The 24,365-nt window shown below is 44.6% G+C and overlaps 1 protein-coding gene across 2 annotated transcripts in view; it reads left to right on the top strand.

Annotated features, from left to right (window-relative positions):
* FAF1 (Fas associated factor 1) overlaps positions 1-24,365 on the top strand; it is a 1,861,897-nt gene that overhangs the window by 402,227 nt on the left and 1,435,305 nt on the right. For both annotated transcript variants that reach the window (XM_086952414.1, XM_086952412.1), the window contains exon 6: positions 14,422-14,513. In XM_086952414.1, coding sequence (XP_086808540.1) covers positions 14,422-14,513 — 92 coding nt within the window. The remainder of the gene's footprint in view (positions 1-14,421; positions 14,514-24,365) is intronic.

The raw sequence follows: 24,365 nt of genomic DNA, 5'->3' as shown, positions 1-24,365 counted from the left end.
AACTAGGTCCACTTTCTATTCCATGGTTATTTTAAAGCAGTGGGTGTTTCACAGCCTTCCATTTTCTTAAGTAAAGCGCTGAAATGATTGACAACTTTTCTGATACTATAAACCACATTTTTGTTACCTTTTATGAATTATTTGTGGTTTTCAAAGACATTCTGTGTAAGCCTTTAAGTATTTATTGAGTTTTCTACCAGCCTGTCTTGCTTTTCTGAACACTTTAATTTTACTGGGATGGGAATTGTGACACGGTGACCTGTGTATTCGTGCCCTATAATATACAGCAGGGACAAGTGTGGAAGCCAAGATTAGAAGTTAGGTCTTCTAGTTCAACCATTCACTGCTTTAAATACTAGGCCATAGCTCTTCCCCAAATTGTGATGTTGAAATTGTAGAAGTGCACCTCTGAATATGGTTAAAGTGTAACACCCCTTTCTTGGATGCACCCATCTCACAGTTGTATTTGTCTACTGATGTCAAAATCTGTTTAATCTGCAGAATTCTGTTCTCTTGCCGCTTCTCCCCCCTTTCCCTTACTTGCTACATGTCTATAGCTATTTGGCAGGTCTAGAGTGTAAGGCAGATCAGGTGTGTACTGACCATTTAAATTACATTTTGAGGGATATTTACAATTCATTAGCACTTTTTTTACCTACATTGCCCTTCAGTTCAACCCCACGCAACTATGTTCACCCCCCCTGCCGGAGCCAGACCAGGGGTGCGAGGTAGACTTTGCATGCTTATGACGCATACTTACCTTTAACAACTGCACACCCCCAGCCTGCCCACCCATCGCATCAGCCACCAAGTTTTAGCCATTTCGTAGGATTACTATGAATGGCGGTTCATACGTGTCCAACCAATCCACAGGATAGCAATTGAGGCCACCAGAATGCATATTTGATAATTGTATTCTTGTTCCCACACAATAAAATCAATTTTACCTTAAGTCACAAAACGTCATGAATATCTAGCAGTCTGTTACTTCTGCTCTTGAAGAAAGATTTGTGAATCAATTCGTCTCATTACTGCACTGTTGCCACTTACCACAAAATCTCCCTCTCTCCTTAAGTAACTTCTGGTCTTTAGTTCACTGCCTCAATTCCGTGTGAGAATGTGTAGAGCTCGATTATGCCCAGTATGTTACTCCTAAGATGAAAGATGTTGAAAGCAAAGCTTTTGCTTTTTTGTAAACTTCTCAAGTTCTAAGGAAAAATGTGCACATATTACAAAGGTTCATCTCTGCTACATATCATTATTTACCATTAACAAAATTGTTCTCAATACGATGTACTTTACAGAAAACCGTTTGTATTTTATTCCCATGCAGTACCACTTTGCACAGAGAAAATATGCAAAATATTATTCTGCAGAGAAAAAAACATGCAAACCTTTGCTATTGTATGCACAAAAACACTGAAAAAGGTAAACTTGTAGAGAAAGTCTGAAATCCCTTTCAACCCGAGTGGGTTTCGATTATTTGTAGTACTATAAAATTTACATTAGAATGTGAAAAAAACATGCTCAAGCAAAGATAAATAAGGAAACTTTGCAACTTTTTTGAAGAGTAAAAGTTGGAAACCTCATAAAACTTACAACCCTACTCTTTCATATACTTTCTACTTTGATTGTAATGTGTGTGGTAACCTCAACAGCAGCACCACCATAAATGTCTCCGTCACGTTCTCTGGTGAACTCTCAAGTCCGGTGCCGATGGAGAATTAATTTATTTTGAAATACATTCCCGCCAAAAAAAAGATTGTTTCCCATGTAACATCCTCAGCAAGATAAATGACAAATTTTGTTAATGATATACAATTTTGGAAACTGATCCTCGACAATTATTTATACAGCTTTACAGTGGTCCACTGGTCCGATAACTTTTGATGCCTGCATTGCACCTGTGAAAACTCCAAACACATAGGTTGAATAATTAGAGGCGGCCTAGTTTTTGCGATAAACTATTTATGTATTCGATTTTAAGCACGTTTTGCAGTAGGTTGTGACTATTTTACTTTATCCTGGCCCTGCCCTGTAGTGCCGGTGAACGTGGTGGTTGTGGGCAAAGATGGAGGGGTGAGTAAAAAACACATGTGCACCTCTTCTCTGTTGCATGCAATGCAGTCCATGTTTCCAAATTCGTTTGCAGTTAGTTACAACGTTTGCGTAATCCGCCGAGAACATACCTCATTCTCTGCCAAATGATGTGCCTCCAAGCATGGGACGCTTTGATCGAATTTACGAGAAGTAGGCCTTTTACAAGCAATGCTTATCGTGACAGAATTGTTTGCAGTCAACCATGCTTTCCTCGACTAAACAAACCTAGCGCACGCGCCAAAAATGGGAGGGTTTAAAGGAGTGCTGCCAACAGCACACAAAGCGTTTCCCTTGCGGGAGCGAGCCAGGGGCACCATGTGTTTGTAAGTTAATTACAAACATATCGTGTCAAGCTCACTCCCACAAGGGAATTGCCAAACGTGCACGTGTTGCCATTGAAGGCAAAAGAATGCGTGCACGTTTTTGGGACAAAAACCTAAGCGATTGCTGAAGGTCTTTTTCCTATGCAGCGCATGCGTGCTGCGTAGGTGAGACCTAAAAGGACCTGTTTACTCCTACTGATCTCTGCACTGTATGCTGCCACCACTGCACTTGGCTGCTTAAATCCTGCTGAATGCACTAGCCTTCCACCACTATGAGGGTAGCACTTTGGGCACCCCTCCTGGTCCAAACAAGACCGCCATCCATAGGACAGGCCTATGACGTGGTGCGCACAAATTTTCCATGTTTCCCTATTACAACAAAAATCAGCATTTGGGATCCAGACATCAGTACAGTTGGGTGCTCAAGGCAAGGGTGCACATCCATTACCATGCAGAAGACTTTGTCCCCACAGTCACATACACTTGTCACTCAGAATGATCTTCAATTAAGTTTTGATTAAAGTGTCTTGCATTTATTACTGACAATCACATTCGGTTTAACAGTTAGGTCATTGGTGCATTTGAATATGCGACAATATTGAGGTTAAGGCTTCTTGCATTGCTCAATTGCATTAATTTACCTTAATGTTGTTTAGATCAGAGGCATATAGTTATTCATTCTCCTTGATGTTATTGTAGCTCATAATGTTCTTTCCTGTGATGTCATTGTCCGGTCACATGTTTCAAGTCCTATCCTGTGATGCCATTTTCAAGTCAAAAGCAATATAGTGTCATTTTCTGTTATATCCTCCTTATGTTCATTAGCGAATGATGTCATGTATGAGACAACAACGGGCTGTGTACAGGAGACCAGGTGTGTGGGTCCAGTAGACTGACATTGTTAGAACCCCTGAGTTCAACTGATAAGACCTTCGATTAAAGGGAACATTAACAGCTAAACAAAGAGCAGTGTCATGGTGGAAGTCCATGTGCAAGTGGTGCAGAAAGACATGCAACATCATGGAGCGGATGCGTTTGCTTCTGTATTGTGGAGGCAGCATTTATAGAGTGGCTGTAGCAGTGGGCAGCATTTAACTTCACTTGTCCAGTTTGTCAGTAGTTCATGCCTTGGTAATGATTGTTCATTGGTAAGGAGCAAACATTTCTTTGTGTGAGGTTTAGCTGCATGGATACTGTGAGAGCTAGCTTGGTATGTGATGCACACTTATGGAAGTGGGCACCCTGCACCAATCCAGACAACCCTTACGGTGATTTTAGTGGTCTTAGGCAAACTTTAAGCTAGATAATAGGTGGGTAGCACAAAATACACAGTGGTCCCCAAGGGGGAGACAAAACCATATACTAAAATAGTGGTATGCGATCCACAACTCAAGTCAAGAATATACCCAGAAGACGTAGAAGGGCCAGGGACCAAAGGAACCACCCGAGGTAAGTACCCAGGAGCACAACTGAGGACGTGTGCAATGTGAGAACACGACCACATGATCAATGCAAGTCAATCGCAAGTCGTGGTTGCAATCTTAATGAAGAAGGATCCTTCCCAGTGGACCCTGAAGAAACCCAGTGGAAGACAGAAGGATGGAGAGCCACCCCATCCGTGGATACCCTAGGAACCAGGATACTTACACCAGGGAAGCCTAGTGCATAGGTGTGAAGTGGTGTCGGAAAACGCAGTCCACCCCAGAGGAGGACTTCAGGAAGATGCCGCTGCTGGAGAAGGTGAAAGTGTCCGGTGGAAGCCAAAGGTGGAATCGGGAAGAGAAGTGCCTGCGAGCAGAGGGGACAGAGTATATGCTACTCAGGAGTGGCACGGAAGACGAATGCCCACCAATGTAGAGTGTGGCAGGGAAACTGATGGTGACCATGAAACTGCAACTGTGCAGACCAGGCGGCACTGTGGACGACCAGGAGACCGATATGAGCTGTCCCACGTCAGATGTCAAGAGTTGTGGGGTCTGCGCCTGTCAGGAGCACCAACAAGACTTGGCTACTGCAACCAACGTGTAAGTCGAAGAAGGTACAGTGTTGGGACCAGCAAGGTCCAGGAGGCTCACCACAAACGGGGGAGTCTGGGCAGGACCCAAGCAGTCAGAGGAGCCCAAAGAATTCAAAGATGACCCTCTGGTGGACCCACAGGCCGGAGGCACTGGAGTCTCGAAAGGACCTCGAACAGCCCACCTAAGATGCAGGCCCACGGTGCAAGTGATGCGGTGAGGATGAATATCTTGGCCACTGGAAATGCTTGAGGTTGGGGCTACTTGGAGCCCGAAGATCTTGGTGGAAGTAAGCCAACAAGCCTTTGCAATGGCAAGCCGACGTGATGCACAGTTGTTCAGTTCCTGCGGCTCCGACGAGGTATACTGACCTCAAACTTGGTGATAGGACAGGGCAGGCCATAGGAATGTGAAGAACCACCAGCTGTGTTACTGAGCCTTTCGGAGTCCGTGGGAGCCCAGGATCAGCAGACCGGTCAGCTTAGTTGCGGTGCCGGTAAATGCCAGGGAGTGATTCCTTTACTTCAAGGGAGATACCTTCAGGTGTCTTTGACTCTCACAGGCATTTGGGAGGTTCCTGTATGGTGCACAGGCACAGACGTTGCAGCAGACAAGCAGGGTGATGACATAAGGAGCAGCAGGAGTCTTCCCAGTTGCAGCATTGATGCTCAGAGCAAAGTCCAGCCGAGTCCAGAGTGCCCAGACAGTTGAAGAAGTGGTGTCTGAAATGAATCTTGTCCCACGTCAAATCTAGGGACCCACCCTCGGGTAAGTCCTTAAGTCCCCTAAAGAAAGTGTTTGGACGATTCAGGGTTCCTTCCCAGGGGAGGGTCAGACAGTGGAGAGGATACTCCCATGTCCTTTGTCCAGTTTTGCACCAGAGCGGGAGCCAACAGCTCCCTGAGCTGGTTTGATCTGGACTATGCGTGCCCCTCAAGCAGACTGAGTGGTGCTAGCAAGCGCTCCCACCTGGCCCCAATACACTAAACTCTATCTGGGGGGTGGTCACACTCCCTGTGACAGGATACCTATTATTCTGCCTTCCCCTGCTCCAGCTTGGCTCAGCAGCACGAGGGCAGAAAGCTGTCCGGGTCAAGAAGACTGGTACTGGGAGCACTGAGGGCCTCCCAGAGGAGCTTTACGGTGCATGGGGGTATGATTCCAACATGTTTGATACCAAAGCGGTGCCCCTCTATATGTTATTTGGCTGTCTCACTTACAACCCAGGAGAATGGACTCCGTGGGCTGTAGGGGTGTTCTGCTCATGCAGGGGCACCCTCACACTTGGAACCGAGCGCCCTGCCTTCAGGATTGAAAGGCCTGCCTTAGGGGTGACTTGTAGGTTTTAAGTGCAGTGACCGCAGATATAGTAAAACCTATATCTTTTGTAAGTGGTGCTAATACCAGCTTACACAGGCTGCAATGGCAGGCCTTTAGTTACAATTTGAGTGGTCTCCCATGGGTGGCATAATACATGCTTCAGCCCACGGGAGACCCCTGGTGAACCTATGCCCTTGGGTACCTTAGTACCATATACTAGGGACTGATAAGTGTACAGCAGTGTCCAATCTACCGAAGAACTTACCATACCAATTTAGGAGGGGAAAGCACAGAGACTGGGGTCCTGATTAGCAGGACCTCAGTCAGACTAATAAACAAAAGGAATCCACTGAGGGAGGGTTTCCCTACTCAGGTTGGGAACACCCTGTGTTGTAAAATACCCCTCACACACCAAAAGATCCCTTGGTGTCATGCTTCATCATTGGGGTCTTCGCACCTCTCTACGGGATGCGACGTGCTTCAACCAGCGACTACGCGGGAGCACTTATTTGGACTATGTGTGGTGTGTGTGAAGGAATTATTATGTGCATGATTAGTGAGGTTATACAGCGAGTGAGGTTAAAAAGGGCCTGGCTCGTGGGGTAGAAAACAATTTTAATCTGCCCCGGGCTGGCGCTATTAAAAACGTGCAGTCAATGGAGGTGTGATATGCAAGACTATGTGCACTACCTCCCATGTGTGTGTGTCGACATGTTTCGGACTAGTCAGAAATAGCAGTACATCAAGCAAAAAGTGGGGGTAACCATAAAAGCAGATCCTACTTGCCTACAGATACTAACAGGACTGGGGGGGGGGGGGCTCTCACCTGAGGCGTGGCTGCAGGACACGGGCTGTACTGGAGGCATTGTCAGCGGGGCAGCAAGAACGGAAGGCTCCCTTTCACGGCTGCCACCGCCAAGAGTCACCAGCTGCACACCTCTTGCACCGCAACCGGCAGGACAGCGCCCGGAGACAAGCGGGACGGCGAGCCCGGGAGAAGCCTGGCCAAAGGGCGGGCCATCTGTGGCCCTCTGAGGCCGGAAGAGGCTGGGCTGGGCCGGGCCACGGACTTTAGTCCTGCATCAAAGGATTTAGATAACCAAGTGAGACCTTTAATTCTGTTATCAGGGTAAAGTGCATTTGAAGTTTGTTTTGTTTTCCCATACAGTACCTAAGTGCAAAAGCAAGTTTGCACGATGTCTAAATCCAAAACTGCATCTGGGTTGGGCACCATGGACAATTATTTGGTAAAAATGGTGAATCAAATTAATAACGATCGAAGGGCCTCGCTAGGTCGAGGGAGCCATCCTGTTTTACACGAAGACATGCCTTCCCCACTGGTGGATTCAGCTGCGGTTGATATCCTTGAAGTGGTCAATAGGGCTGTCATAACGGCTGAAGCGCAGGTTCATGCCGAATTGCATGAAGATTTGCCTGATACACCTATTGAGGCAAAAGAGCAGCCACTGCCTGCCCCTAGACCAGTGAGAACTTGCAGAAAGTTACAAATCAAACGCGGGGGGAAGTACAGTAAAAAAAGAGTAGAAACAGTCCAATTAGTTCCAAATAGCTCTGCTATTGGAACTGATTTACATGAAGGTAAAAGTGTAGCTGGTACAAATATAAACCCGGAGCAATTTGCCCTATTGATCCGCACTATAGAAGCTAAGATGGAGGCAAAGATAGAAGAGCAGATGAAACCCTTGACATCTAAATTGGATACTGTGGCCCTAGAAGTTAACAGATTAGGCGGATTGATAGCAACACACTTGGCCTCAGCCTCGGCCAAAAGATCTAAGGCTGTGGACAAGTGTCCTGCTGGAGAGGGGCAGGGAACTGGTAGAGTGAAGTCACAGCAAACTAGCCAGCAAATAACTGTAATCGAAACTGCCTCACCTGATCTCACACCACCAATCGGCCAGAATAAACAGGCTACAGTAGATCCAGAGGGTAACCCGGATACTAGACAAGTAAAGAAATGTCGCTACAGTTGGTCCTTTCTAAAACTCATCAGATGGGTCATGTCTTGGATTTGGTATTCGCCGACGCTGGTCAGGTGAAGGTTGACAGTATTCTCCCGCAGTGCTGGACGGATCACGCCCTTGTCCAGTTTTTGGTGGCTCTCCCGACGGGCTGTTCCAAAACTAGTAGCACGGGAATGACCAGGATAGGGAGGCAATGGTCTAGACTTCTGAGAGGCACCACTCTTCCAAAGTTGCTTGGTGAGGGTTTTCAGCTGGCAGATGATGTGGATGAAAGCCTGAGTGCGCTCACCCAGCAAATTAAGACCACCTTGGATAATCTAGCTCCGCTAAGAAAAACGCGTGACAGAACAAAAACCGCCATGCCATGGTTCTCGAATGAACTTTTCCATCTTAAACAACAGTGCAAACAGGCGGAGCGGAGATGGAGGAGACATTATCTGTCATCGGATAAAATTCTCTTCAAACAGGAACTGGCAACATATAAAACGCAGATTAAGTGTGCTAAAGCGAGGTATTTGGAGGAAACTTTATTGTCAGCCTCAAACAAAGCACAAGCTTTGTTTAAAACTGTCAACGAGCTGTCACGACCAGCCTGTGCTACTACTGCTATCCCAGCCTCTTAGCTACTATGTGACTCCTTGGCTAAGGCCTTTGAGGATAAGATCACGACCATCTTGAGCAACCTAAATCCTATGACACCTGAGGTTGCTTCTCCTCCTATATTGGAGTTGGAGGCTGGGAAAGCCAGGCTGGAAAGTTTCCCGCTCCCGTCTCTTGCAGAGTTTGGTGCCCTAGCGGATGGTGTTTCCTCTGGGTCCCCTCTTGATGTAATCCCACACAAACTCTGGAAAGCTTTTCGAGAAGAGTTATACTCGCCTCTCCACGCAATCTGTTGCCAATCTCTTAGCTCGGCCCAGGTCCCGGAAAGCTGGAAACTAGCAGTTGTTTCTCCTTTACTGAAGAAAGAATCATTGGATCCCCTCTGTCCCGCCAACTACAGACCTATATCGCTACTTCCCTTTCCGATTAAGATCTTGGAAAAATTGGTCACAAGACATCTGTCCAGTTTTCTGGAAGGTAACGAGTGTCTGGATGCGGCGCAGTTCGGTTTTAGACCAGCGCATGGAACCGAAACAGCTTTGGTGACTGTCCTGAGCGACCTTCGTTCCGTGCCGACTTTGGACGAGCAGCCTTTTTAGTGCTGCTCGACATGTCGGCAGCATTCGATACGGTCAGCCACGCCATCTTGACCAGGAGATTGGAGGAGGTGGGGGTGACGGGCACCGCCCGGGATTGGCTGGTTTCATACCTGGATAACAGACATCAGGTGGTTGCCCTGCCCCCCTATAAATCCATCGTTAAAAGGGTTGGTCAGGGAGTACCCCAGGGCTCGGCCATCAGCCCCATCCTTTTTAATCTATACCTCCGCCCCCTGATCAAGTTAATAAAAACTTTTGGCATTTCAGTCACCAACTACGCTGATGACACCCAGCTTATTTTCTCCTTTGAAGGGGAGAATGCGGTGTCCTTGGAGACCTTTCACCATTGCATGGTCACCACGGCAACATGGCTGAGCAACAACTTGCTGCAATTTAACAGCACTAAGACAGAGGTGTTACACTGCTCAGTGGACCGGGTCCCTCGATCTTTGCCACAAGATTTTTGGCCTTCCTCCTTTCAGGGCACGGCGGCAGTAGCCACCTCGGTCCGGAATCTAGGAGTGACAATGGAACCAAGTCTTCAACTGGACGGTTTCATTGATAAAACAGTATCCACTTGCATGGGCCTTCTGCGCTCTCTCAGGAAGATTCTTCCTTTGCTCCCTGTTAATGCCAGACCAGAAGTAGTGCGCAGCATTATCCTTAGTAGACTGGATTACTGCAATGCACTACTTCTGGGGGCACCTGCTACGGCGATAGGTAAGTTGCAAAGAGTGCTGAACTTCGCGACTAAGTTAGCACTCTCCCGCCGCCGCTCTGACTCCTCCTCTGCAGCTCTTAGAGATTTACACTGGCTCCCTATCCCTCAACGGATCGAATTTAAGGCGCTCTGTTTGGTCTTCCGGGCTCTACATGACTCTGGACCGTTGCCCCTGCAGGAGATGTTTACATGGTACATCCCCGCAAGAGCTCTCCGCTCTGCCTCCGCTCATTTGGCGGTTGTTCCTAAGTTTCGGAGAAAGCGAATGGGTGGCCGTTCGTTTGGTTTCACGGCATCTAAATTGTGGAACGACTTGCCACTGTCGCTTAGATGCGTGGGAGACCTCCTTTCTTTTAAAAAACTTTTAAAAACTCATTTATTCCCCAGGTTAGGATAATCACTCTCTGATCCTTCTCTTGACTGTGCCTCAGGACCTATTAGATCTCAGCGCCAGGATGCCCGTCGGGTGACAGCAAGCGCTTTATAAGTGTGTTATACATACATACATACATCAACCTTCCTCCTGATTGTGCACCTTATGTGGCTGTTCTAACAAATGTCCCGCCTATTGATTGTCACTCTGCTCAGTCCTATGAGGAATCCCATGAGTCACTACAAAATATAAAACCGTATCATTGTTGAATAAAAGATTTGTCTTTCCAATCACATACTCTGATCAAATATTGCCAACGAGAAGGGTGAACTGGATTGGCCCGTCCAGAAAGACATTTAGTGGGGAATGTATTATTGTTAATTTCAAACATCCCCAACACGTTGCAACAGTCTTATTAAGAGCGGCCTCCTTAGTTTACAATGTGAACAGTGTATGTGTACGTTCACTTGGTTGCTTCTACACCCATCTAATTAAAGCCCCTCCTAATCCTAGGAAAATCAGACCATTTATTCCTATTCAGCCCCCGGCCCCTGAAGTAGCATATATGTATAATGTTGATAACCATTGTATGAATGGGTTCAATGTTGCAACCCAGAATAGATTTGATTTACTCTCGGGTCTGGAAGCGTGCAATTGACGTGAGGAATCTGAGAGACAGGGAAAGGAGAGATTGGCTGAAGTGGGATGTGCGGAGATCACACGGGTAAAAATGAGTCAAAACAATGTAATTTCTTGGAACATTGCGGGATTGGGTGCTAAAATGGAGGACTGCAATTGGATTAGGTATATTAAGCAGTATCAGATTATCTGTTTGCAGGAGACTTGGTCAGTTGTATGTGACCATTTCCTTGAAGGGTATAAGGCATTCTATGTCCCTGCAATAGCAATAACCAGGGGAAGACCTAAGGGGGGAATAGTCCCGTTCATTTCTGTTGCATCATCTTGTAAAGTACTCAGAGTCTTAACAAGCAATTCTGTAATCGTTGGTTTAATTTTAACTGGAGAAAACTGTATGGCCGGTTTGGTCAATTTTTAGAACTGTCAATCCATGCTCAGTTTCCAGTCAGATATTAGCACTGAATGTCTTTATTAGTATTTCATGAAGGTTTGCCTCCACAATCTTATGATCATGGGTGATTTTAATGTCCACCCTTGTGGTGACCCCCTTTTTAAAAGTATTTCGGATTTGCATTGTGCACGATCCGAGGGTTTGCATTTGGAACACACGACTGAGGGGGAACTTTTTAATGATCTATTGAATGATCTGGATTTGACGCTGACCATGGCATTGATGGATCCTACCAAGTGTTTTGAGACCCCGACTTTTAAGGGGCATGAGAGGAGAACTTTCATTGGTTATGTCTTACTTACATCTTCAATGCAGTCCTTTGTGGATTCTTTCACCATCGAAGACTGTGAATTTAGTGATCACAACCCGCTCACTGTTCACCTGAGGGGTCCATGGATAGCTAAAGAAGGACCGTATCCTATCACTGGTAGGGTGAGCACAACTGATGGGAGACGCCGACTAAGATGGTCTAAGATCACCCCAGATCTGCTGTACAAAGAAATTGAAGCCATTTCTGCAGATGAAATCATGGCTTGCACTCAAGAAGGGTCACAGCCGAGTAAGGTCCTCGGTGCCTTCCAAAGTCTATCAGACAAGGTCTCTCAGCTGCTGTCTGTTCCAGCAAAGAATTTAGAGAATGTGAGACCAAAATGGTTTAACCATGATTGCTCTAAAGCAGCAAGAAATCTAAGGTTGGCACTGGTAGCTAAACCAAGAATAAAGGCGACACTTCAACTGTGCCGGAAAGAATACACATCTACCATTGCCAAACATAAGGAATCCCTAAGAGAAGAGGCATGGAGTGAGATTCTTGATCCCACTACTTTGCGGTGTAGCTCCAGATTCTGGCCGGTAATGAAGAAACCTTTCCTGGCCCGGAGCCGGGTAACGGTTTGGAATGCTACATACCAAAGAAGGAGTGGGAAGCACACTTTAAGCAACTATATTGCTGCTCGATGGATGAAATTTCCATCCCTGCCCCTTGTAATAATGGTGAAATAATTAGTTGTGATAGAAGTGAGGTTACTGAGGGTATTGTCGGACTAACAGCCGGGAAAGCTCCCGGTCCCGATGGGATTCCTCCAGACTTATTCAAGTCTGAGCCAAATTTCTGGGCACCCATATTAGAGTCTGTCTTTAATGCTGCTGTGAAAAATGGTTGTCCACAATCATGGGGGGTTTCTACGATTGTCCCGGTTTTCAAGAAGGGGGACAAAGGTAGCCCACATTGTTATAGACCTATTTCCTTAATAGACTCTATGGTTAAAATAGTAGGAAGAATCCTACTGCAGAGACTTTCAGACTGGGCGCTGGAAAACAACATCATGTCCATGTCCCAGTATGGTTTCTGCAGTGGCCGTTCAACAGTAACTCAGTGCCTTAACCTCTTTTTAATATTAAGTAAGTACACTGTTGCTCAAAGGGGTACCATCCACCTCGCCTTCATGGACTTGTCCTCAGCTTTCGACTGTGTAAACAGAGGAAAGTTATGGCAGTCCATGAGGGTGAAGGGTGTAGATAGTGGAATTGTTGATTTTCTTGTTGATCTAAATAGCAATACTAGAGCAAATGTGAGATATTCTCAAGATCTGAGCACAACAAATAATTTTGACATCAGAAAGGGTGTCCGCCAAGGATGTATCTTGGCCCCCTTCCTTTTTAATTTTTATATTAATGAGCTAGATAGCTTGTTGCAGAACGTACCGGCTGACTGCCCCAGGGTTGGCAGGCGGGGAATTCCTGTACTTTTATACGCAGATGATGCGGTTTTCATTTCCAGAACTGAGAGGGGTCTTCAAGCTCTATTAAATGCTTTTAAACTGTTCATGACGGAAAGAGACCTTTTGGTCAACAATTCGAAATAATTTTTTATGCAAGTAGGCCAACAACCAAGAAGGAAATTTTCATTCAAAATTGATCCCCATATCAAAAACGTTCTCGTTTCTTGGGGTTCTTTTTGATACTAAACTTAACTGGGGTCCTCATCTTACAAAAGAAAGGGGAATTGGTCAGGGTCAATGCTTCCATTTTTAATTTTGCATCGAAACTGGGGAAAAAACCTACCAGTGCCATGTTGAAACTTTAAAATGCAAAATCAGTGGCAACTGCTATATATGGTAGTGAAATTTGGGGCTATGTTGCCGGTGAGCAGCTGCAGATTGCTGAAAACTTCTTAATGAAGCGTCTCCTGTGTGTCCCTGCCGGTACGTCCAATTTTGCAGTACACGAAGAGCTAGGGACGCAATACCCAAGTGACACTTTTTCCTTACGCCTGTTGACCTGCTGGTTAAAACTGTGGTTGAATCAGGATATACCACTGACACATTTGATTGTGAGGGACTATTTGATCCAGGACAAGGCAATGGGCACCCCATGGATAAAATACCTGAAATCCAGCATTGCTAGGCTTGGCCGTCTGGATCTGTTTGAACACCCAAGTCAGATTGTAAAGGGGGATCTGGAGTTAATTAAACGGGCCTTCCTTATGGACAGGAAGATCCAGAGGGAAGGAGTAGAGCTCCAGAAAGAAAGTGTGAGAAAATTTGTCATGCTGAAAACGTATGAAACTACAGAGCCGTATTTGACAGGCTCACTGACCTCTCATGAAAAGTTCCTGCTAACAAGGTATAGGTTAAATCTCTTTCATCATATGCTGATTAGGCCAAAAACTGATATTTTTAAAAAGTTTGCAGCACCCTGCGGCTGCGACGGAAAGTCTCCGCAGGATATGCTGTATTTTATATTTTTATGTAGGTTTTATGAATACCCACGCAAGCGCTATCTGGTAACCCTTTCAAAAAATCTTAATTTTACTCAGATCTGTCCGACATTTATGCATTTACAACTTTTGCATAGTGACCGTATTCTCCAAATTACTTAATTTTTAAAATTGACTGTTAAGCTGAGAAATTGTATGGACCGGTAATGGTCCCCTGTGATGAATAATTTTTTTCCTGATTCCATTGTACGGAAGATAGCACATTCCTGCACCTTTGGCACTTTATCTGATGTGTGTTTACAATTAATGTGTTTTAAATTGTTTTATTACTGTATATGTACTTTTATGGTTTGTACAAAAACCGAAATAGTCTTTTATTGATTGATATTAACAGCACTGTATAACAAAAAGTCGTTCAGCTTTGTTTTTATGCTATTATATGAAAATAGAACATGTATTTATTATTCTGCTAACTGCAACAGTAGGGTTTTAGTATTGTGATCTGATGTCTGAGAAATGTAATTGTCTTCATATACTATTGGGAAAAGATTAACTTTTTTTTCTTTATATTTCCAGACTGTTTTAAGGACTCTACACTTGCCAAAAAACAATAATCTTTATGTACTTACGCCTGATTTACCACCTCCTTTGTTGTCAAGTCATTCAAGGTAAGGATTTTTTGACAAATTATGTTTTTCAGAATGCTCTAGCAGAAATGTACAGGTGTGTAAATTGATAATGTAAATGGCATCCATTATTTTCCTACCAAAGAAGCAGGGATGCGAAGTATTAATTGGTATCATTGGAGAAGAAACGGTGTATCATTCACTTAATAGTAGAAACCAAAGAGGAATATAGTTCTTTAACACAGATGTATCTTTTCTAACAGTCTTATTGGGAAATACACTATCATATCCTAGACAAGAAAAAATACCTCTATAACTAACAAGTTTGCTGCATCCAGCAATTGTATTTATGCACTGAAATGTCCATGTGGACTATTGCACGTTGGAAAATTGAGAGTAAAAAATAACAGAAAATGAAAGCAATAAAATAGTGAAACTCAAAAGCTAGTAGCAGAGACACTATAAAAACATAATTTGAACCAGTTGTGTTTTTAGGTCATTGATTTGATAGGGATTGCAGATTGATGGAACGATTTATCAAGGAGAGAGAATTTATTGTATATGCTGATTGATTAATTTGTTCCTTTATGGGTTACGTAAGTATTTAGTATTCTATTGTTGTGTGTCATGAAGAACAAAAGACACAAAAACTGTTTACTGGAAATAGATGGCTTTTTAAAAGTTGGTAGCCATCATGGGAAAGAGATGTGGAAAATGGAGGATCATGGAGGTCAATACGCTTAATCTACAAAGCCAGGTTTCCATTGATAGTTTAAAAAGATAAATGCATAATATTAATAATTACGGGTGTCAAGATATAGTTAGTTTATTACTGTACTTTTCAGGGCTGCTTTTTTTCAAATGACTGGATTCATTTTTAAGGAACAATGCAAGGAAGAATAGATTGTCTACCAATTGTTATGCTGCATTTCTTCTAGTGTTTACACTGCTTATGTAACACCACCAAAGAATAACAAGGAAAAATCCCTGCCAACTACATCTCTCCTTCCATGATCAAGTGTGCATTAGCCGTTCATCTATCTAAGATGCTGGATAAGTTGTCTTTAAAATGCACAAACTGTGATGCGAGGAACACTTGGGCTAGCATTCCAATCCATTCTTCCTTTGCCCACAATGCCACCTCAAGTTTGACCCAGCCATATCATTCTTGACCCTGGTCCAACTGGAACAGTGCAGCCTGAACTGCCAGGCCTGATCCTCGCTGAACCGGAACACGAGCAACCCAAGACTGTGTTTTTCCCTGATTGAGGCTTGTTTTCCTGTTTGGAAAGGGCCTGCTGGTTGCTTGGTTGTGTTTATGTTCAAGGACCCAAAGTCTTATCTGAGCGTATGTCAGTCTCTCCCCTTCAGCTTGATGAAATTCTATCTTACCATGTATATATGACTTTATTTGGTCTCATTGAAGCACTTTTGAGGTTATTCTACATTCACCCTGCTGCCGTTTACAAAAGGGAGTTTCATGCAATGCAGGTGAGGATTTTGGATTGCCGTGTATGGTGAGGGGGAAATGTTAAGTCCCCCTCCTTTCGGCTCCATTGTCATAAGTTCTGAGGGTGGTATTGACTGGAGTGCTCAGTGGTAGATTTTACTGTCTGCTTTCTTTTGTTAAGCTCCCGCATGTTCCACAATACCATGATCCATGTGGACCCATATCTAATTGGAATTAGACCTGGCCCACTCTACTGCTATCTCCAGCTTGGTTGTTCCATAGTATAGATATAAGTTCAGCATTCCCAGGAGCCTTTTTCCCAGTCCGGGGAAGACCTGGCTTGGCAGTTCAGGCTGGACTGTTCCCACGCTAGACTGATTTGCATATGGCTGGGTCTAAACTGAGGTGGCGAAGTGAGTTAAAGAACAATGATGGCTTCAACCCAGATCTGTGACGGGGGGTGAGTGTCTGAAAAGTGTCCAAGCTCAGTCCATCATCTCCTTGTGTTTGCTTTGTTCGCCCTATGTTGGTAGCGTATGCCCAGATGTGGGTCCCTTGCTCACTTTACCACTGGATTCAAGCTTGCCTGGCTGATATGGGGTGTTACCCCGAAACCCATCGTAGGATGCTTGTTTCCGGTCCAGGGAACATCTGGCTTGTTGTTCGGAATGGACTTTTCCCATGAGGAACTGGGTCAAGACAGATTTTCTTATGGCTGGGTCTGAACTGGGGTGGCGAAGTGAGCTAAAGAACGATGATGGATTCAAGCCAGATCTTTGACTGGAGATAAGTGTCTGAAATGTTACAGCACTCCGTCCATCATCACCTTGTGTTTGCTTTATCAATACAGCAAAGCCATGCCTCTTCATGCCCTAATTTGAAATGAAGGCTTCTGTGAGATAAGGTTTTTAGGTTTGGCCTATATACAATCTGACAGTAGTTTCTGAATCTGGTGTATAAATGAGTGTTCAAAGGGGATAGGCAAGGCCTTGAACTTCTAGAGTAAGTGCTGTAAAACATTCATTTTAACTGTGTTTTTCCCAGATGGGGAGATGAGGAACTTGGACCACTAATTCAGGTCTTTTTTGGTGTCAACTATTGAAGAGGAACAATTTGTTTCATACTGATTCGATATTTTGATTCCAAGCTACTTTACGTTCCCCGTACCATGATGAAAAGGATATGTTATTTCTAGGTAGGCCACCAACTCGAAAGGGAGAGATAACTTTAAGATCTCAGATTTATCACAGATTGTTTTATATTCAGAGACCTTTTCAAACTGCTGTAGCTGATTAATAAAGTCTGAGAGAGATGTAATTGAGCTAAATGAAAGCAAGACGTCATCATATAAACTAATCAGATGCTGATCACCCTCAAACTGAATTCCTTTGATACCTGAGGGTTGTCCAATCTGACAGGCCGAGGCCTCAATGGCTAGAGCGAAGAGATTGTGGACATTCCTGCCTTGTGCCACTGTGAGGACCAAAAGATTGTGAGAGTTGCCTGTTCAGGTTATTCTTGTTGAGAGGCTGACCTAATTAGCTAAGACCACATATCTGTATTTCAGACAGAATCCCATTGAATCTGGTACCTGTTACTGAAAGGTAAAGTCCACCCACATAAATGCTTTCTCTTTGTCCAGTGAAAGGATGTCAGATGGAGCTGTCTTTTTCTCAATCATATGTGCTGAAGTGGACCTTTTGTTTAAACCTGAAAGGTTCATAGTTAGAATGGATTGCATATAAATTAAGAGGATTTCTAGTATTGAGTTTCAGAAGTGTACCCTACTAAACCAAGAGTCGATAAATTTCAGGTGTAGTCATAGTGGAGCATTGTTGTCCAAATAGGTTGATTAAAGAATAATTTCCCAAAATTTGTTTTGCTCTCCTCTTTTTAGAGGAAGCGTTAAATCATGCAGTTCATCATATACAGCTTGCTAACCCAAGCAGATTTGTCAATTACATTTTTAACTCCTTGTCTTTAATATAAATGGTGCATTGTATTATTCCAGTGATTATCATAAGTATGAAATATCAATTTCTCATTGACAGCAGACTCATAGGCCTCTCCAGGTACTTATGTGTTGTCACAGTAGTCTTCTCAGATAGAGTAATAGATCACAGTGGGCAGAGGATTGTATGAAGTCTTTAAAGTAGTAAAGCCGTTTGCCTCTGTAAAGTGTTTCAATATTTATCATGATAGTAAGTGGGGTTGAAGCATAAGCGACAGTCTGCCTTTGATAAAGAATCAATAAAACAATGCAGCTTTTGTATAGTTATGGTGAAGCAATTGCGTTTTAATTCTGTTGACATTTATTTTTACCACAGAGGTATCCATGCCCATATTCTGAGTCCTTGTGGAGCATATCTGAAAGAAACACATTAGTTATGGATTCCTTACCTTAGAATTACCCCATGGCGTCAGACTGGATCCGGAAAGTTTTTTCGTCATCAGTACCTCGGCGCATCGGAAGGTGGCGTCAGTCGGCTCCGCGTTCGTCGTTGGCGGGGTGTCGCTGGGATGACATCGCGGGAGCAACTTAAGCACCACCCTCGTGCGCTGTCAGTTCTTTCTTTTACCGCGCCAGCCAGTGCAGATCTGGAGAGAGTGATACCTCAGTCATTTTTTGGCTAACTTTTTCTCGACTTTTGTCGACTTCTTAACGAGTCTATCGACTCCTGGTGCACTAGGGATGTCCGGCTTCAAGGCTTGCGGGTCCTGTACTGACTGATGTCGGTTACGGATCTGCACCGCGTGTCTCTCTTTTACCTGGAGCGCGACCACGACCCCAAGTTGTGCTCCGACTGCAGGTCGATGCCGCCGAAGACTTTGCGGGAACGGTCCCGAAAGTTACTTTCTCCTTGACATTTGGACTTCAGCTATTACAGACTGTCAGTGCAGTATACTTTTGTAGGTTCTGGTAGAAGTGTTACTTAGCATTTGCAATGGATAATTACAAAGTATTACTGATGGATATTTATACAAGCAGAGTCCTCACCTTAAATATCCCAGGCACTAGACTAAATATAGAGACTCCTGACATAGCTCTCCCACACCAGTAAGGGTCACTGGCTCCCTCTTGTTACCAAAGGTGGAATCCTATTGATGCCACTGGACCCCACTTAGACACCCTAACAGTAGTTCCCTTTTCCCTTTTTTCAGCGCCTTGAAATGCAGAGCTTCTCTCCTCAGCTATTAGGCATAACTTTTTTTCAAATTCTTCATTACAAGTGCAATGTGTTAGAGATATCAAAACTAGTCTGAGCACAGCAGATTCAGGGCCAGGGCTATGGCATCCTCGATATCTCTACGTGGTCACTCCTGACTGCAGTCTACAGGTTTTTCTGGGTATATGCATGCCACACTGATGGACATGCCATTTGATGTCCCTAGAAATCAGTTCACAGAACGGGGAGTGGCGGGGGGGGTGGTTGTGTCTGTAAGGAATTTGTTGCTAGATAGTCTCTACCAGATAAGGCGTTACCAAAGGTAAGTAACTTGTTGTCGCAGAAGTTTTTATAAGGCACCCCATTACAAGCAGTGCCAGCTTGCACAGACTGCCCTGGAGGAACAGAAACCCTTTAAGCTGTAGTACAAGAGCCGAAGCAACGGAAGGGGTTGCCAGAACCATCCCTCTTCCACATCACCACCTGGAAAGCCACCTTATCTTCCCCTTGAAGGACCATAGGCAGCCTATTGGAAGACTGATATCTTCCTTTCTACTAGCCTGTAGGACCATTGGTTTGGACCAGTGGGTCTTTCAAATTGTAGAAAGGATGTATATCCTACCCTTTTTCCAGGCTCGCTCTACCAGCATATCGCACTGCACAGTTCCTGCAGTTAGAGGACACTTAAGCACGAGGTGTCAACCCAGCTACAGAAAGGATTGGTGGAATTGGTGCCAGAGCAGGATATTGGGTAGTGCTATGCTTGTTACTTCCTGGTTCCCAAAAAGGACAACTGTCTTCATCCGGTCCTAGGCCACAGGCTTCTGAACGTTTACCTGTGCAAGATGTTCAGGATGCTGCCCTGGTTTTGGTTCCTCTGGTACCTGAAACTAGATGGGGTCTCTTAACTTTCTGGGCTGATATTTTCTTTCATATAATAATTTAATGGTTACATAGGAAGTACCTGCACTTCGTGGTAGGGTCACTTACGATGTGTTTGCTCTCCCACCCTTCAGACTGACATCAGCATCTTGAGGCTTCACAAAGGTGATGGTGAGGGTTGTGGTCTATGTCAAGAGGTTGGAGATCCCAGTCTCCCCATACCTTGACAACTGGCTGCTCAAAGCCTGATCTGTATAGTTGGTTTCATGCCACTTTCATGCAACGGCATCCCCGCTGTTGTACTTGGGGTTTTTCATTCACGTGCCTAATTCTCACCTCACTCTTAAAGCTTCCCATTATAGGCAGTGCCACTGGAATTATGTGATTGTGCGGCCGCAGCGATTTTCGCATAATTAAAGAATTGCTGCTGTTGTCACATAATCTATCATCTGCTGCAAAACCAGCCGATTTTCACAAACAAAAAAAATCACTAGCTCAAATGGTAAAAAAAGTTACTAAAAATGCAGAAGCACATGTTAGCGGGCAGTGGAAGGCCTTTTGCAAAGGTTGACTGGTCACCTTTCTGTTGCTATATTTGGGTATTAAACTGATACTAATGAGGTGCACCCAATGCCCAAACAGTGTTAACAAGTGTAGAAAAGTACAAAATAACGAAGTAATACTATTGAAAAAGTGCTATATTACGCGACATAGTTTGTTTTTTCTTGCTGCATAATTCACTCAACCCTGCTGCATATTTTGTCCTCCCCTGCAGCATAATTCCAGTAGCCCTGTTTATAGGGACAGTATTGGCTATAATGTTGCTTAGAGCGCTCCCCACACAGAGGATCTGGGACATTTGGGATATGATTCTGATGTTTCAGTTTTCCAGTCCGGATGGTTCTAGGACTGCTGTGTCTCACATTCTATTCTGAGGATGATCTGTCACAACCGTGCCCAAGTCCTCTTAATCACCCTTGACTGACTGAGAAGGATGTGGTGTGCAGGTGTTCTGCACATCTTCCTGTGTCTCCCGCTCCATCTTCTGTTCAGGGCAAACCTCCTGTTAGTAGTTAATGCAGGTTCTGTACCCCAACTTCAGAGATTACACCTTTAGGCCTGGAGTATGAACACAGATACCTGGCCTCTTTCCAGATACCACCAGAAATGGTCTAAGTGATCCTTTCTGCTTGTCACCCCTTGCTTGAGAAAGTAGGTCTATTCTTGAGGTGGAACAGATTTGTCACTTGGTGTGCTGAACATCATGAAGAACTTTTTAATGCTTCTTAGTCTGAAATCCTCCAGGCTGCACTGTTGCTGGCTTTTAGCGGGTTGTGCGGTGGGCAGTGTCTAGGGCTACATTGCAGCCTTCTCTGCATTTCTGTGCATTCTGGATCAGATATTAATCTTTAAGTCGTCTGTAGGGATCGGAGTCCTTTGTGGACAAATATATTTCCTCACTTGCATCTGTAGGGATGGGAGTCCTTTGTGGACAAATATATTTCCTCACTTGCATCTGTTTGGAAGCCTAAGAAAAGGAAACTCGCATATTAACTGCTATAATTAATGCTAGTGCTAGCTACGCATAGAGTGGTCATAACTTGGATGGGGCAGAGGGGCCCGGAAGTGCCGTCCTGGCTCAAGGATGTAAGAGAGTGGTCTCTAGCCGAAGAAGCACAAATGAAACTCACCCGTAGGGATGAGAAGCTACAAGAGGACCTGATGGTCTGGCGTGAAATGACACCTTTGGATTCTAAGGGGTGTAAGAAACTGGTTCTATATATACTGCACCAAAGTGAGGTGCAGTGTGTACAAGGGTCTCCAGAAGTTTGGCAGAGGGTAAAGTTAGATAGAACCTTACTCTCTAAAGTGGTAGCTTGGTCGAGCAGTAAGGCAGTATCGGAGGACAGTGTAAAGCATTTGATGTACACACTCAGTCAGCAAATGAATTCACACACTCAAAAACTGTTTTGCATATAATAATATACGGTTTTATTTCTAGAACCAAGCAAGCCTGTTACAGGTAAGCATAAAAATACTTTTCCGTAGTAAATTACTTGTATGAACACAGTTACAAATTGTGGTGTAACTTGTACTGCTTTTGGTTACAGTTTTAAGGAAGCAGTTTGCAACACATTGCTGGTATAGTACATTCAAATGAATGGGCTTTTTAAGTAAAATGCAGTTAATTACTTTTCAGATTACTTTTGCTAACACAGGACTGGATCCTAGATTCAGCCCTGGGTCATTTCCTGAAAACAGGTGAGTAGACGTGTTTTGGTTAGAGGTACGATTTTTAAAGAATATTATTGCATTTCAAAAGTTGACACTTGGAAACTTTTTCACATAGAATCACCAATGTTATCCTATGGGAGGAAATTCACATAGCAGATTCACATAGCAGGTAAGTTATGTTAACAATACTTTTTCTTACTCAGTGCTGGATACCCAGATTCTGCACTGGGACATTTCCTGAAAACAGTTGAGAAAATGCGTTTTGGTTGTTCGGCTGATTGTTAAGGAATATTTTTAGTTTTCAAAAGTCGACACTTAGAAACTTTTTGGGAGAAAAAGTGTTGGTGTTATTCTATGAGGAAAAAGAGGTTATAATTTTCCAGCTAGGTAATCAGTCTTTGGAGTTAGGGTCCTGGGGTTAGACTCAGAGGTCTCCCAGGGTCAGTGATGCACTGTTGTTGCACCCTCAGCGGCACTCGGGCGGCAGGGTGCAGAATGTTGAGGCCCAGTTTTATCCTATGGAGGATAAGGGGACTCCGGTTGGTGGCTGCTGACAAGCAGGCCACGGGGTTGTGGGAGCAAAGCTCCTAGGGTTAAACTCAGGCCAAGTTGGGGACCAAGTTAGCACAAAAGGGGCACCCTCAGCAGCACTATGGTGGGCAGGCCAAGGCAGCCAGGTGCAGGGTGCTGTTTTGAGGTCGGGTGCCCTGTTGATTTCAATAGAGATCCTCCGGGACATAGAAACACTGCAGGCTCGGGACGAGGATCTTCCAGGAGTGACCACCACTTTGAGGGGTAAGTTGGGATGTAGAGGGATGGTTAGGCACTGCTGGGTTGGGCACTCAAGGCCCTGGGGCGTCGGGTGCAGGGGTGCCTTTTGGATGTCCGGTTTTCTTACCCGCTCTGGTTGCGGTTGGAGGGGGGGTTCTCTGAGTTGAGGCTGCAGGCATCGTATGGAGGCATGAGGCAGGTGAGGGACCGCCGGATCTCTGGTCAGGATCGCCGGGGGAACCTACTTGTGGTGTTTTTCCACTCTAGCTCGGGCCGGGTTCGGCGGTGCAGAATGGGCTGGATTTGCCGTTCCTGGCTGGCACCAGGAGCTGCAGTTTAAACACGTCTGGTGTTCATGGGAGAAACAGCTTGGAAAGTGAATGCAGGCAGGTCCTTCGAGAGTTTTAAGGTTGCTGGCCGCTGGACACTCTGGGGTTTTGCAGGAGCAGGTACGAGGTGAGACAGTCAACAACAACAGTCCTAGTTCTCATGGCAATTTTCCATTGTAACATTGTAAAACATCTCTGGCCCACGTGCCTAGTCCAAGGGATTTCTTTAATCTTAAGGAAAACCTATAATGCTTCAATGTATTGCCTGTTAAAACAACAACCTCTCTGATTAAAACAAACAGGACAGCACAAACAAAAATGTGTGAAAAAGCGAGATGGCACCTCACGGGCGCACCACCAATGGGGCCCCTGATTGGTACTCACCAGGATGGCCCTGTTCTCATCATTGGTGCCATCAAGCTAAAACCAAAAAAACGTGTCTCGAACCTCAAAAGTAAAAAGACAGTGAATGGTGCAGTGGACACAACTTATATGTGACAAAACTAACAACATTTAACACATAAATCACTGTGCAACAGGGACCATAAACTTTACTATCATTCCCTTCTTTGTTGCAAACCAGTGAAACACATATACTAAAAAGAAAGAGAGTAAATACTACCTATCGATTTACTCTCTACTCACAGCCAACATGTTTCATTGCCTTGGTTTCTATCAGGCAATTTCTTCAGGGCAATATACTTTGAATGCCACTGCAAGAGACACTGAGGCTTGGGTGCTGTAACAAAAAACAGATAAGAGTGTGGTCACCTGGTGTCCCCCTTTGTATTCTGCAGTTTAAAATGTCAAACCACCATGCTATATTCAGTAAATGTATGAAAGGAGTCTATTTACCCTGCATATAGTTTTGCCTCTCATACCAGTGAAGAAGGAATGCTAAAAAACGGAATCCAGCCCCCTCAGGTGGGCATGGTCCTTACTCCCCGTTCGAGAAAGTAACTGTAATTTAGAAACAGGGTATTACATTAATTCAGCATAGGCGCCTGTTCCCAGCTAGCGCTTTCAGACGTCCAGAATGCAGCCCTGTTAGATATTAAAT

Source organism: Lissotriton vulgaris, chromosome 1_1 (genome assembly GCF_964263255.1).
Source record: "Lissotriton vulgaris chromosome 1_1, aLisVul1.2, whole genome shotgun sequence".
In the NCBI taxonomy this organism is placed as follows: Eukaryota; Metazoa; Chordata; class Amphibia; order Caudata; family Salamandridae; genus Lissotriton; species Lissotriton vulgaris.
This window is presented reverse-complemented; position numbering and strand designations above follow the sequence as displayed.